General features: G+C 38.1%; 1 protein-coding gene across 2 annotated transcripts in view; it reads right to left on the bottom strand.

Annotated features, from left to right (window-relative positions):
- Positions 1-12,626, bottom strand: part of ETV5 (ets variant 5) — a 90,072-nt gene that overhangs the window by 33,300 nt on the left and 44,146 nt on the right. For both annotated transcript variants that reach the window (XM_006869756.1, XM_006869755.1), the window contains exon 8: positions 4,206-4,465. In XM_006869756.1, the coding sequence (XP_006869818.1) occupies positions 4,206-4,465 (260 nt within the window). The remainder of the gene's footprint in view (positions 1-4,205; positions 4,466-12,626) is intronic.

Here is a 12,626-nt window from a genome sequence, read left to right as displayed (position 1 = left end):
CTGGAACCATCAAAGGAGAAAAGCGAAGTTAGAGACCCTGTCCAAGGAGGCAATGACACTAGGGATGGAGGCAGAGATGATGACATGGACAGGAGTGGCTGGGGACTCTGGACTCAGGGAGGGAGAGGGGCTGTGGGCTGGTGGCCGGGGAGCAGGCGTGTAGGGTGTACTCTTTGGTTGTTTGATGATGCATGCAGGGGATTGTGATCATTGCAATGAAACAAAATACAACAGAATGAATGTAAAGATAATGTTCACCCATGTAAACTAACACATAATTCACACACAAAAAAAACTTAAAAAAAAAAAAGTTCTTAGCAAAAGGGAATGAAAAGATAATGAATGTTTCCATGAACTTTTTGAAGGCCCCTCATATTAACATCTTCTGTTACATCCTCACTGGCTTTAGTGGTTGGTGCGTAAATTTGAATAATAGTGCTATTAACAGGGCTTCCATGAGGCACACGGACATTATCCTATCACAGACAGTATCATTATACCTCATGACTGATCTGAATATGTTCTTTTTGACAATAAATGCAACACCACTCCTCTCCAATTTGTCATTTCCGGAGTAGTAAACCATGGAGTCATCAGATTCAAAATGGCCAATACCAGTCCATTTCAGCTCACTAATGCGTAAGATTATCAATGTTTATGCATTCTGTTTCATTTTCGACAATTTCCAATTTTCCCATATTCATACTTTGTACACTCCATGTTTCGATTTTCAATGGATGTTTACAGCTGTTTCTCTTTATTTTGAGTTGTGCCCCATCGGCAAATGAAGGCCCCGTGGGCTTTTCTCCCATAGGCTTTACTCCAATAGTGTCATCACTGTGAACTCTATTTTGAGGAGGCAGCTTTTCCCCAGTTGCATTTTGAGTGCCTTCCAACCTTAGGGGTTCATTTTCCGGCACTGTATCTGACAATTTCTCTGCTAGTCATAAGGTTCTCAGTGACTAAATATTCAGAAGTCATTTGTTACTCCTTCTTCCTAGTCTGTCTTCATCTGGAAGCTCCTCTGAAACCTGTTGACTATGGGTGACCCTGCTGGTATTTAAAATACCTGTGGCATAGCTTGCAGAATCACAGCAACTCACAAGCCACCACAGCACATCAAACTGACAGGTGATTGGTGGGAAGAAGTTGGTAGAATTCTTTAATTTCATTATAAATGGCTTTAGTGGTTGGTGTATGGATAGTTGTCTTCCAAATTTCTTGGATACAGGAGGAAGTCCAAGGTGCATTGAAGGAATTGGCAAAGAACAAGGCACCAAGAATTGATGGAATACAACTTGAAATCTTTCAAGAAAGTGAGGCGGCACAGAAGGCACTCACTCAGCTATGCCAAGAAATTTGGAAGACAACTATTTGGCCCACTAATTGGAAGACATTTGTATTGGAGCACGTTCCAAAGAGAGGTGACCCAATGGAATGTGGAAATCATCGGACAATTTCTTTGATATCCCATGTGAGTACAGTTTTACTAAAGGTGATACAGAAACGGCTGCAAGCATACATTGACAGAGAACTTCCAGAGGTTCAAGCCGGATTCAGAAAGGCCTTAGAACAAGGGATATCATTGCTAATGTCTGAAAGATCTTGGCTAAAAGCAGAGAATATGAGATGTTCACCTGTGCTTTACTGACTACGCAAATGTGGATCATGACAAGCTATGGACAGCTTTGTGAAGTATGAGTATTCCTGAACACTTAATTGTGCTCATGAGGAATCTGTACCTGGATCAAGAGGCAGTTGTTCAAATAGAACAAGGGAACACTGAATGATTTAAAATTAAGAAAGGTGTGCGACATGGTTGTACTCTTTCACCATACTTATTCAACCTGCCTGCTGAGCAAATAATCTGAGAAGCTGGATTTTATGAAGAAAAATATGGCATTGAGTTGGTACTGATCCATAGCGACCTAATGCACAGCAGAATGAAACACTGTTGTCTTCCAAATTTCTTGGCAGAGATGAGTGAGTGCCTCCTGTGCCACCTCACTTCCTTGAAAGATTTCAATTTTGATTCCATCAATCCCTGGTGCCTTGTTCTTTGCCAATTCCTTCAGTGCACCTTGGACTTCCTCCTTCAGTATTTGGCTTTTGATCATATGCTACTTCTTGAAACGGCTGAAGATGAACCATTTCCTTTTGTTATAGTCAGTGACTCTGTGTATTCCTTCCATATTCTCTTGATGCTTTCTGCATCATTCAATAATTTGCCCAGTGAATCTTTCAACAACAAAAGTCGAGGCTTGAATTTTTTCTTCAGTTCCCCCAACTTGAGAAATGCTGAGTGTGTTCTTCCTTTTTGGTTTTCTGATTCCAAATCTTTGCACATTTGTTTGTAATATTTGGCTTTATCTTCTTGAGCTGATCTTTGAAATTTTCTGTTCAGCTCTTGGACCTCCTCATTTCTTCCATTTGCTTTAGCATCTCGACACTGGAGAGCAAGTTTCAGTGTCTCTTCTGACATCCATTTTGATCTTTTCCTTCTTTCTTGTCTTTTCAATGACTTTTTGTTTTCTTCATGTTTGATGTTCTTGATGTCATCCCACAAGTCTTCTGGTCTTCAGTCTTTAGTGTTTAATGTATCAAATCTGTTCTTCAGATGATCTCTAAATTCAGGTGGGATATATTCAAGTTCATATTTTGGCTCTTGTGGACTTGTTTTCATTTTCTTCAGCTTCAGTTTGAATTTGCATATGAGTAATTGATGGTCTGTACCACAGTCTGCCCCTGGCCTTGTTTTCACTGATGACATGGAGCTTTTCCATCATCTCTTTCCACAGATGTATTCAATTTGATTTCTAGGTATTCCATCTGGTGAGGTCCATGTGTACAGTCGTCTCTTATGCTATCTAAAGAAGGTATTTGAAATGAACAAATCATTGGTTTTGCAGAATCCTATCATGTGTTTTCCAGCATCATTTCTATCACCAAGGCCATATTTTCCAACTACTAAGCCTTCTTCTTGCTCCCAACCTTTGCATTCCAATCACTAGTAATGATCAATACATCTTGATTGCATGTTTTATCAATTTCAGATTGAAGTTGGTAGAATTCTCCTATTTCATCCTCATTGGCTTTAGTGGTTGGTGTGTAAATTTGAATAATAGTGGTATTAACTGGGATTCCCTGTAGGTGCAGGGATATTATCCTATCACAGACAGCATTGTACCTCATGACTGATCTGGATTATGTTCTTTTTGACGATGACTGTAACACCATTCCTCTTCAATTTGTCATTCCTGGCATAGTAAACGATGTGGCTTTCAGATTCAAAATGGCCAATACCAGTCCATTTCAGCTCACTAATGCCTAAGATATCAATGTTGATGCGTCCCATTTTATGTGGGGGTAATGGGGAGTTTATTTCTAAAAGAGGAAATGAGGAAGAAACCATTTCTAAGTGTGCAAACTGCAAAATTCTAACTTTATTTTCCCCTACTTAATGGTTTCATTTAATGTGTCTGGCCTATAAGTTATGTAGACAGTGAATGGGAGTTAGGTGTCATCCAAGAACAGTTTAAACTTTGTGAGATATTTATTTAAGTACGTAGACAAGTAGTATCCCATAACCAAACAATAGGTGCCTTAACATGTTATACCTCTCCCTGTATATACCAGCAGCTGCTAATGGGATTCAGGAACTTTCCAAAGCTTTGAGATTTTTTGCTGGTTTAAAAGCTGCATAATCAGAATGTGAATGTGATTATAGCAAAGAGTATGTTTTGAGTAGGGGTAAAGATTACTATATAACATTCAAGGGCCAAGTAGAACTACACAGATTTTCCTAACCCAGGAACTGTCTATACTCAAAAAAAGAAAGCCACAAAACTAGAGACAGGTCTAAAATGCAGAAATGATATGCCCTGTGTCCAGTGACCTTATGGGTAAGAGATCTTAAAAAGGGCACCATCAAGATTTGACCTCAGCAACCTTGAGGCTCAGGCTCAGAGGTGTACCTAGTACCACTTCTGAATGCTGACTGCACTCCCTGCTATGTGCATGGCTCTTCTGTTGTGCTTTTGTTTAGTAAGACATAAACATTTCATAAGATTTTACTAGGCCATAAATTCTTTGAGGGAAATTCATATAAAACTATTCCCCAAAGTCTTACACATAGAAGACATTCAGTATGTATCAGACAGATGAATAAGACAATGTAGAAATGAATGGCTTGATGTTATGCTAACCTGAATCAACGCAGTAATCCCGGGGCTCCTGCTTGATTCCCATTGGTGACTGGAACCCGTGTGTTGGGGGCCCTGGTATCCCTGGGACCCCGTGTTCATAGAGCGGGTCATGGTATTCTTGTTTGAATCCCTGAGGGGGTGGGGGAGCTGCAGAGACAACAGGCTCTGACATTTGCCGGTGGTAACTGGGGCGATTATCTCCAGGAACTCCTGACTGAGGAGTGAAGGGGTGGCAGGGTTCAGACAGTTGTCTCTGAAATCTGTAAGAAAGAAATATTGTTTAATAGGAATGGGATGGATACCTGCTATGATTTAGCACTGGGGACTATAAGTTCGGACTGATAGAATTATTTGCAAAGTACTACAGCACTTACGAATGATTTATTTCTGGACAGTTTATTCCTTCTTCCCAAAATTATAAAGCACATTTCAACCCTCTTAAAGGAGTGGTTAAAAAGCAGTCAATGAGTTTCCATATTTATTTCAAGTACTTCCGACTACATTTTTGTTGTTGTTAAGTGCTGTTGAGTTGGTTCCAACTCATAGCAACCCTGTATAGGGTTTCCAAGGAACCACACCAGGACTCCGCCTACTACATAGTTAAACTAAATTAAGTATCTGAATATATCAGAATAATTACTTTCAAGCAGCACCAATATATGTTTGTTCATTCCCATCTGTAGGTTGGACAAGTTTAAGCATCAAAGACCATATAATCAATTACACCAAGAAAAAAAAAAAAAGAAACTCCATTCACAATAGCAATCAAAACAAATATCTTGAATAGTCAAGAAATGTGTAGACTATCTGAGCATAAAGTCTTAAAACTGTTCTCTGAAGAAGAGGAAAAAGACTAAAGGGAAAGTCCACCACAAATATTAACAACTTTGAAGCTGTTGATTCTCTGCAAATTCTTGTATAAAAGCTACGTGCGCCCAACCCCTTTGAGAAAACGATTCTATACTTAAATACTTTATTTCTGAAAATAATGAGTGACTTGAGAGATAGATATTGATACATATTATAAAACTACAATAACTACAACAGCAATACAAGAAATTAAAGATAGATGAAAGAACTGAATGGAAAGTCAAAAGCTGGCAAGTACATCCCAAGGTTAGCCTTTTAAACCTGTGAGGGAAAAGTGGTAGACCCCTCACAAGCCAAAATAAATTTTATATGGATTAAAAATTTAAATGTACAAAGTAAAACCATCATAATAAAGTAAATATATGACAACTTACATAATCATGATGTGAGGAAAACCCTATCTACACACTAGTGGAAGAGCTGTAATCATTAAGACAAATACCGATATATCTTATTACATAAATTTGAAATTTCTATAAGCCAAAATAAAAAAAACAGCAACAAAACCAAAAGAAAAGCATCAAATAGAAGTGAAAAAATCTATACATCCAAAATTCTTGAGGCAAAACCAAAAAGAAAACAAACCAAGAGAAAAAAGTCATTAATATATAGCAGTGTATATATAAATATTGCTGACATAAAGAGTTCTTGCCAAATCAATAAGAAATGAACATCCAATAAGAAAACTGGGTAAAAGACATAAACAGGAAAGTCACTAAAGAATAAATACTAATAGAAACTAACAGAAAGTTTATTAGTAATCAGGAGGTGCAAAGTAAAGGGAAAAATGTATTTTCCTGGTAACTTGGAGGATGAGCAAGCAGCTTATAATTCTGTGCTTGTTGTTGTTAAGTGCCATCGAGTCAGTTCCGACCCATAGCGACCCTGTATAGGGTTTCTGAGGGTGTAAATCTTTACGGGAGTAGAAAGCCTCATCTTTCTCCCGCGGAGCAGCTGGTAGTTTCGAACCGCTGACCTTAAGGTTCGCAGCCCAATTATGGATATAGTTAGATTTATCTACAAAGATGGTTCACCGACTCAAATGTCGAACAAGGAAACTGGAAGAGAATATTGTAATATAATCATTTAGTTGAAGCAATCAATAAACATGATGTGATATGAGGTGGCTTCCAAAAGTTAGTGGAAAAATGGAATTGAAAGGTTAAGGGATTTTTCCAGGAACTTTTTGAAGCCCCAACATATACAAACAAATATAAGGTGTTTTGGTTCTATTAAGAAAGGCTGGCTGTTAACAGTGCATTAAAACAAACAAACAAAAAAAACAAAGAACCACTCCAAACCCATGCCACCAAGTCAACTGCAACTCATAGCAATCATACAGAGTAGAGACAAACTGCTACACAGGATTTCTGAGGAGTCCTGGTGTGGCATCATGGGATAAAGCACTGGATCACAAGGTCGGTTTGAACTACAAGGTCGGTGAATCAAATTCACCAGATGCTCCTTGGAAACCCTACACAGGGTCGCTATGGGTTGGAACTGACTCAACAGCACTTAACAACACCACCAAATCTTTATAGTAACAGAAAGCCTCATCTTTTTCCTGCAGAGCAGCTGGTGGGTTTGTCCTGTTGACCTGTGGTTAACAGCCCATTGCTTAACTCACTATGCCACCACAGCTTGTTTAACAGTACACAGAACATCAATTTTTTGCCAAAATAGAAAGTATTAAGGCATCATACAAAATCCTGGAAAGATTTATACCTAAATGCTAACACTGTTTATCTTGGGAGGTCACGATTTCAGGTGATTTTTCTTTTTGCTCATCTTCAGTTTAATAATGGGTATGCATTATTTTTATAACTAAAGAGAATAAGAGCTTTTTATTATTGTTATTAATCAATTGAGTATCATTAATATACTTTAGCTATCAGATGTTTCAAATGTGTGTCAACTGTCCTTTCCCTGTTGGGCAGGCAGAAGGACAAGCCTAACTACGTGACATCATTCACTAACTGAATGACTGAGGCAAATTTTCTTGGCTTTAGTTTCCTCATCTGCAATACAGGGATATTATTTATTCTTCAAAATGATACTGGAATGAGGAAATGAAATCAGGTCTGTAAGGCACTGTTTCTGTCACAGCTGGGATCATTAGCAGATTGCTGTTGTTGGTATTAAGTACCGTAGAGTCGGTTCCGACTCATAGTGACCCTGCACAGCATTTCCGAGGCTGTAAATCTTTACAGGAGCAGAAAGCCTTATCTTTCTCCAGTGGAACAGCTGGTAGTTTTGAACTGCTGACCTGGAGGTTTGCAGGCTGATTCATAACCACTACGCTACCACAGCTCCTTATGCAGATAAATACTGCTAATTCTTGACAGACTGTAGGGTACTCTCCATAAGGGTGGGGGTGGAGGTTAGAGATTGGTGTCTCTCCAAGATTGTAAGTCCTGGTGTGGTGCTGCTGTAAGATAAGCACAGGATCGCAAGGTCAGTTTGAACTACAAGGTCGGTGGTTCAAACTCACCAGCTGCTCCTTGGAAGCTCTGTACTGGGATGCTTTGAGTGAACTAACTCAACAGCATTTAACATGCAAACGGTACTAGTTTATGTGTATAGAGCAAAACATTGTGAATACATACCTTCAAATAGAAAATATGAAGTAGGAAAAAACCAAAGGATTTAAAAACTAATTTCAATTAGTTATTTTTAAATCAACACTATAATACTGTCATAATATAGTTTTACTTTCTCCTATTAAATTTTAATCAAATCATTTTCATTTGCTATGAATCAATCTGTGGCAACAGGTGGCCAATGGATTTCTAGAATGTCAACATTTTAAATGGAATAAATTTTGTGTGGTGATAAAACACTGTTTAAATTAGGGGATAGCATATTCTGTGTCTGTATTACCAAAAGCAGCACAGTACGATCATTTTATAACTAAAATTTACACATACTCATCCTTTTATACCAGAGTCCTGGTGTGGTGCTAATGCGTCAAGACTGTTAAGTTGGTTTGAACCACAAGGTATACGGTTCAAGCTCACCAGTGCTCCTCACAAACCCTATACAGGGCCACTATGGGTGGGAACCGACTGGATGGCTCTTAACAACAACAATCCTTTTATACCAGACAACAAAAGTATCAGAATCTGCCTAGCCTAATGTCTTACACACGTGTTACACACTATATGAGCCTCATCAGGTTGCAAGTCTTACACTACAGTGCAACATCATCAGGAATATCATGTTCAAGGTTGCTGTTATTTAAGGAAATCTTTCAATGGTTTTTGATGAAAGGTAAATTTGAAACTCAGGTTTGCCTGGACATTTAGAATATGGGCATCAGTAACATGCTGCAAACCTGAAGGGAATTCTGAAGCAGTAGACAGAACAGAATGCAAAGATATTTTTAAGGTTTTGTCTATGAAGTGCCTAAACCTTATTTTACTTGGAATAAATAGTACTAACAAGGCATACATCCTCCCTTGTCCCCTCTGCCACCATCTTAGCATCATCAAAGGTGACCTTCATAAATCAGTTCCTTTGATGACTCTGAGATGTCTGTATCACTTAGTTTTGTAATCAGAGCCTCTGCAGCTGACAGGCAGATCACCCCACTTCCGTTTAGTTTTCATCCCACCTTCCAGAATGAAACTCTAGAGTCAGCCTCCTTAGGAAAAGGCTCTTTCATATGGGCACCAGCCAGCACTCTCCACCAACCCCGCCCCACGCATAACTTTCAGGATGTGTAGAATTCAGAGCCCTGAGATCCATAAGGCAGATCCTGTCATTGTGATTGTTCAGTATGGGTTGTTTATGAGGCTGTGTGATAGCAAAGGAGATCTTAGGGATACTCACAAAGCCAACATATTGGAAGTGAGATTCTCTTAGAGCTTAGACCATGGTTTTTATTTGCATAGGTTAGTAAAGTAATTCCAGTTCTTGTTGTCCTCAAAATACATCCTGTGAACTTTACTCACTGACCTTCATTTGAACCCCTTTTCCCTCTTTGTAATCCCTTTGAAGTACCATGATATGACAAAGATGTCTCTTATTATTGAGGCAGGCAATCATTTTCAATGGCAGCTCGACTCTACAAGCTCCTTCTTCCTTTCTCTAAGCCCCCTCCCTGTTCTCCACCCCCCACCAATCACTCCAACAGAGTTCATGCCATAATAAACTCACATTCAGTGAGCAAAAGGAGACTTCTGACTACCGAGTATACGTAAATTCAATAGGTTACAGATTCAGGCTTATTTCAGTGCCAGTTTATTTAGAGAACCAGTTATTTATTTATTTGTGAGAGTTATATAGCGCCTTTCCTCCAAAGAGCTCACCCACACTAACAACATTTGGTTTACGTTATGAAAACCGCTAGATGCTTTTTCTGCATTTCCTTTTCGGTTTCTGTTGCCAACACGCAGAGTAAGTACAATGCTTACAAGAGAAAAGTGTGGATCTGATGAAGGCTACATACACGGTGGCTGTGAGAACCCGAGGCCAGTGGAAAGGTGATACATAAAACCTGCCATGAAACCAACACCATGCACACAGTACTTTCGTGAAGGCTAAGAAAACACGATGGAAAATAGAAAAAGCAGCATTGCTGAGTAACAGAATCTGGCGGCAGATTCAAAATACCTTGGGTGGAAACCCAAGTCTGACCATTTACTAGCTGTGGGACATTTACTAGCTGTGTTCATTACCCATCTATTCTAAGACTCAGTTTCTTCATAGGTAAAATGAGGACAACCAAAACATCTGCCCCAAAGGCTTAGATAAGATAATGCATGTAATGGAGCCCAGCACACTGGTAAGATATATATTTGTTCAAACACCACAATCCACATGCCCACACCTCCCTTACCCAACATACATATACCTCCCCGCAACATACATATACCAGACATGTGAAATTCAGAAGCTATGCAAACACATGGGAAAATATGATATGAAGGAATTGGGAGAACATGATCACACATGCACACTGGAATGAAAAAGCTCACTGGTTGTCTACACAGCACCCACTCTTTCTCAGTAAGAGGATGCCGATTTTGTTCAGGGTGACAATGTACCATCCAATCTAATGTGTGTTTCCTGCTATATAATGAAGAGCCAGATACTGTTAGAAAACAAAACCCAAATACTATCCCTTAAAAGCACATCAAAGAGCTGCAACAACTCCCAGAGTTCTGTGAGGCCAGTCAACACTATTTCAATCAAACTGGCCCAAAGTTGTGATAAAACATTAAAGGTGAGGAACAAAGTATTTCCTCTTAAGGTCTAGATGTTTGATTTCTTAAGATCACGTATGAGAGAAGGAAGGTGTTGTAAATATGAATTATCCCCAGGATGTGGCTGTGTGCTGTGGAGTCAGTTCCGACTCATAACGACCCAGTACAGGGTTTCCGAGGCTATAAATCTTTACGGGAGCAGAAAGCCTCATCTTTCTTCCGCGGAACAACTGGTATGATATCTAAATTAAAATTATGTTGTCTAGACAATTAGAAATCCCCCATATGCTTGGAAATTAAGAACCCATATGTTTGGAAATTAAAGAATTCAAGAGTCAGAAAGAAAGAATAGAAAGCATTTGGAACTGAATTTTAAAATACCACAAATTAGAAATTGTGGGATAGAGCTAAAGACTAATAAAATTGTCAGACCAGACTCAAAAAGAAATAAAGGTCTAGATAAATAATATTCAAAAGTAAAAAAGCAACTACAGATTTAAAAATTATGAAAAATGTATGCTAATTAATTTTTCAATTGAACACAAAATGGACAAATGCCTAGAAGATAATTTACTAAAATTCATTCAATTAACAGCTATCCAGAGAAAGACTATATTAGGCAAAGACATTATTAAGCCAGTAATTTTAAATATCCCCACAAAGAAAACACTGGGCTCAAATAATTTTATTGGTGATTTCTTCCAAACTTCCTAAGAATTCTAATTTCACATGACTATTTCAGAGTCTAGAAAAGGAAAGACCACTTCCTATTCATTTAGTGAACAAACTATAATGCCAAAACCTAACAGGACAACGTAAGAAAGAAAAGTTATAAATTATACCCATTCCTCACTCAATGACTGTCTCCTTATCTGACATTTTACATTTATGACAATAGCAAAAATGGATTATCCAACTCTTTTGCACATTAATGATGCATCCCTGACAGTGACAAAGGTGTGAGGTGAGAGGCACACTGATGGTATGGGTTATGTGGCAACTTGGCTGCACCATGAGCCTCAGTGGTTCGGTAATTAGGTAATGATGTAGACCTCCTCCATTTTTACATACCTAGGTTTTGCATAGCAGTCCTGGTATAGCGCTATAGGGTAAGTGCTGAACTGCTAACCACAAGGTGAGAAGTTCAAACCCACCAGATCCTCCTTGGAAACCCTATACAGGGTTACTAAAAGTAGGAACTGATTAGACTGCACTTAACAACATTTTTTCTTAACGACCCAGTTTTTGGAACTTAACTATGTCAGTAAATGAGGATTGAGTATATTCTCAATCATAAATAAAAATGTGGAAGTCTTAAATATACATTGGAAAATCAAGTTGAAAATGTACAAAAGATAATAATCACGTTGAGTTTATCACAGAATGCAAGGTTGGTTTTATTTAAATAATTCACCACACTAACAAACTTAAGGAAGAAAAATTGTAGATCATCTCAACAAAGACAGAAAAAGGAATAAAACTCAATATCCATTCATGTTAAAAGCTCTCAGTAAATCAGGAAAAGAAGGAAATTTAATTGGATAAACTGTAACAAAAAGCCTATAATAAACATGATAAATACTGAAAACAACAAGTTCTCTTATGATCTAGAGCTTAAAAACAAGAATGGCAAGAAACCTCCCACTTTAACCATGATCATTGGAGGATTAGTTCCAGGACCCCTGCTGAACCCAAAATCCACAAAATATTTGCATATAACCTATGAATACTTTCATCATTTTTAAATTACCTATATACTGAATACAATGTAAATGCTATGTAAATAACACTTTTATGCTCTCTTTGTATTTTAAGGAGTGCTTTGACCACTTTAAATCCTTTTATTTTTTTCCTCTCCAACATTTTCAATCTATGGGTAAGGAACCACAGATAAGAAGGGCTGACTATACATTAATAAGTGTTATCCAAGAAGACTCCACACTAAGAATCTGTGTTCACTTTCAGATCCCCCAGTGAATGTGTGCTGCTATACATAACATGCTATTAACAGGGGTACATGGAGAGAAGATACACCAGATACATTCACTTCATTCCTGGCCTACCTACAAATATGACTGAAACTCAAGTTACTTCATCTTTAAACACTACAAAATTTGAAGGACAAAATGGACAGAAATTTATTAGAGATGGACTTTAAGAGAAGAAGTGGAGAGAATAAAAAAACTTCAGTATATTAAATTTCTCAATTTATCTAGATCTTTAGGGAAAGAGTGTTTCACTGTAAATCATAATTCCAGAGAAGTTGAGCTCATCTCTTGAAGCTTTGAAATCTTGTTCGTAAACACAGAGGGAGAAAACGGTTCTCAAACAGGCTAAGCTGATT

This window comes from Chrysochloris asiatica, unplaced genomic scaffold (assembly GCF_000296735.1).
Source record: "Chrysochloris asiatica unplaced genomic scaffold, ChrAsi1.0 scaffold00135, whole genome shotgun sequence".
Classification (NCBI taxonomy): Eukaryota; Metazoa; Chordata; class Mammalia; order Afrosoricida; family Chrysochloridae; genus Chrysochloris; species Chrysochloris asiatica.
The sequence above is the reverse complement of the archived record's forward strand: the minus strand, read 5'-3'. Positions and strand labels throughout refer to the sequence as shown.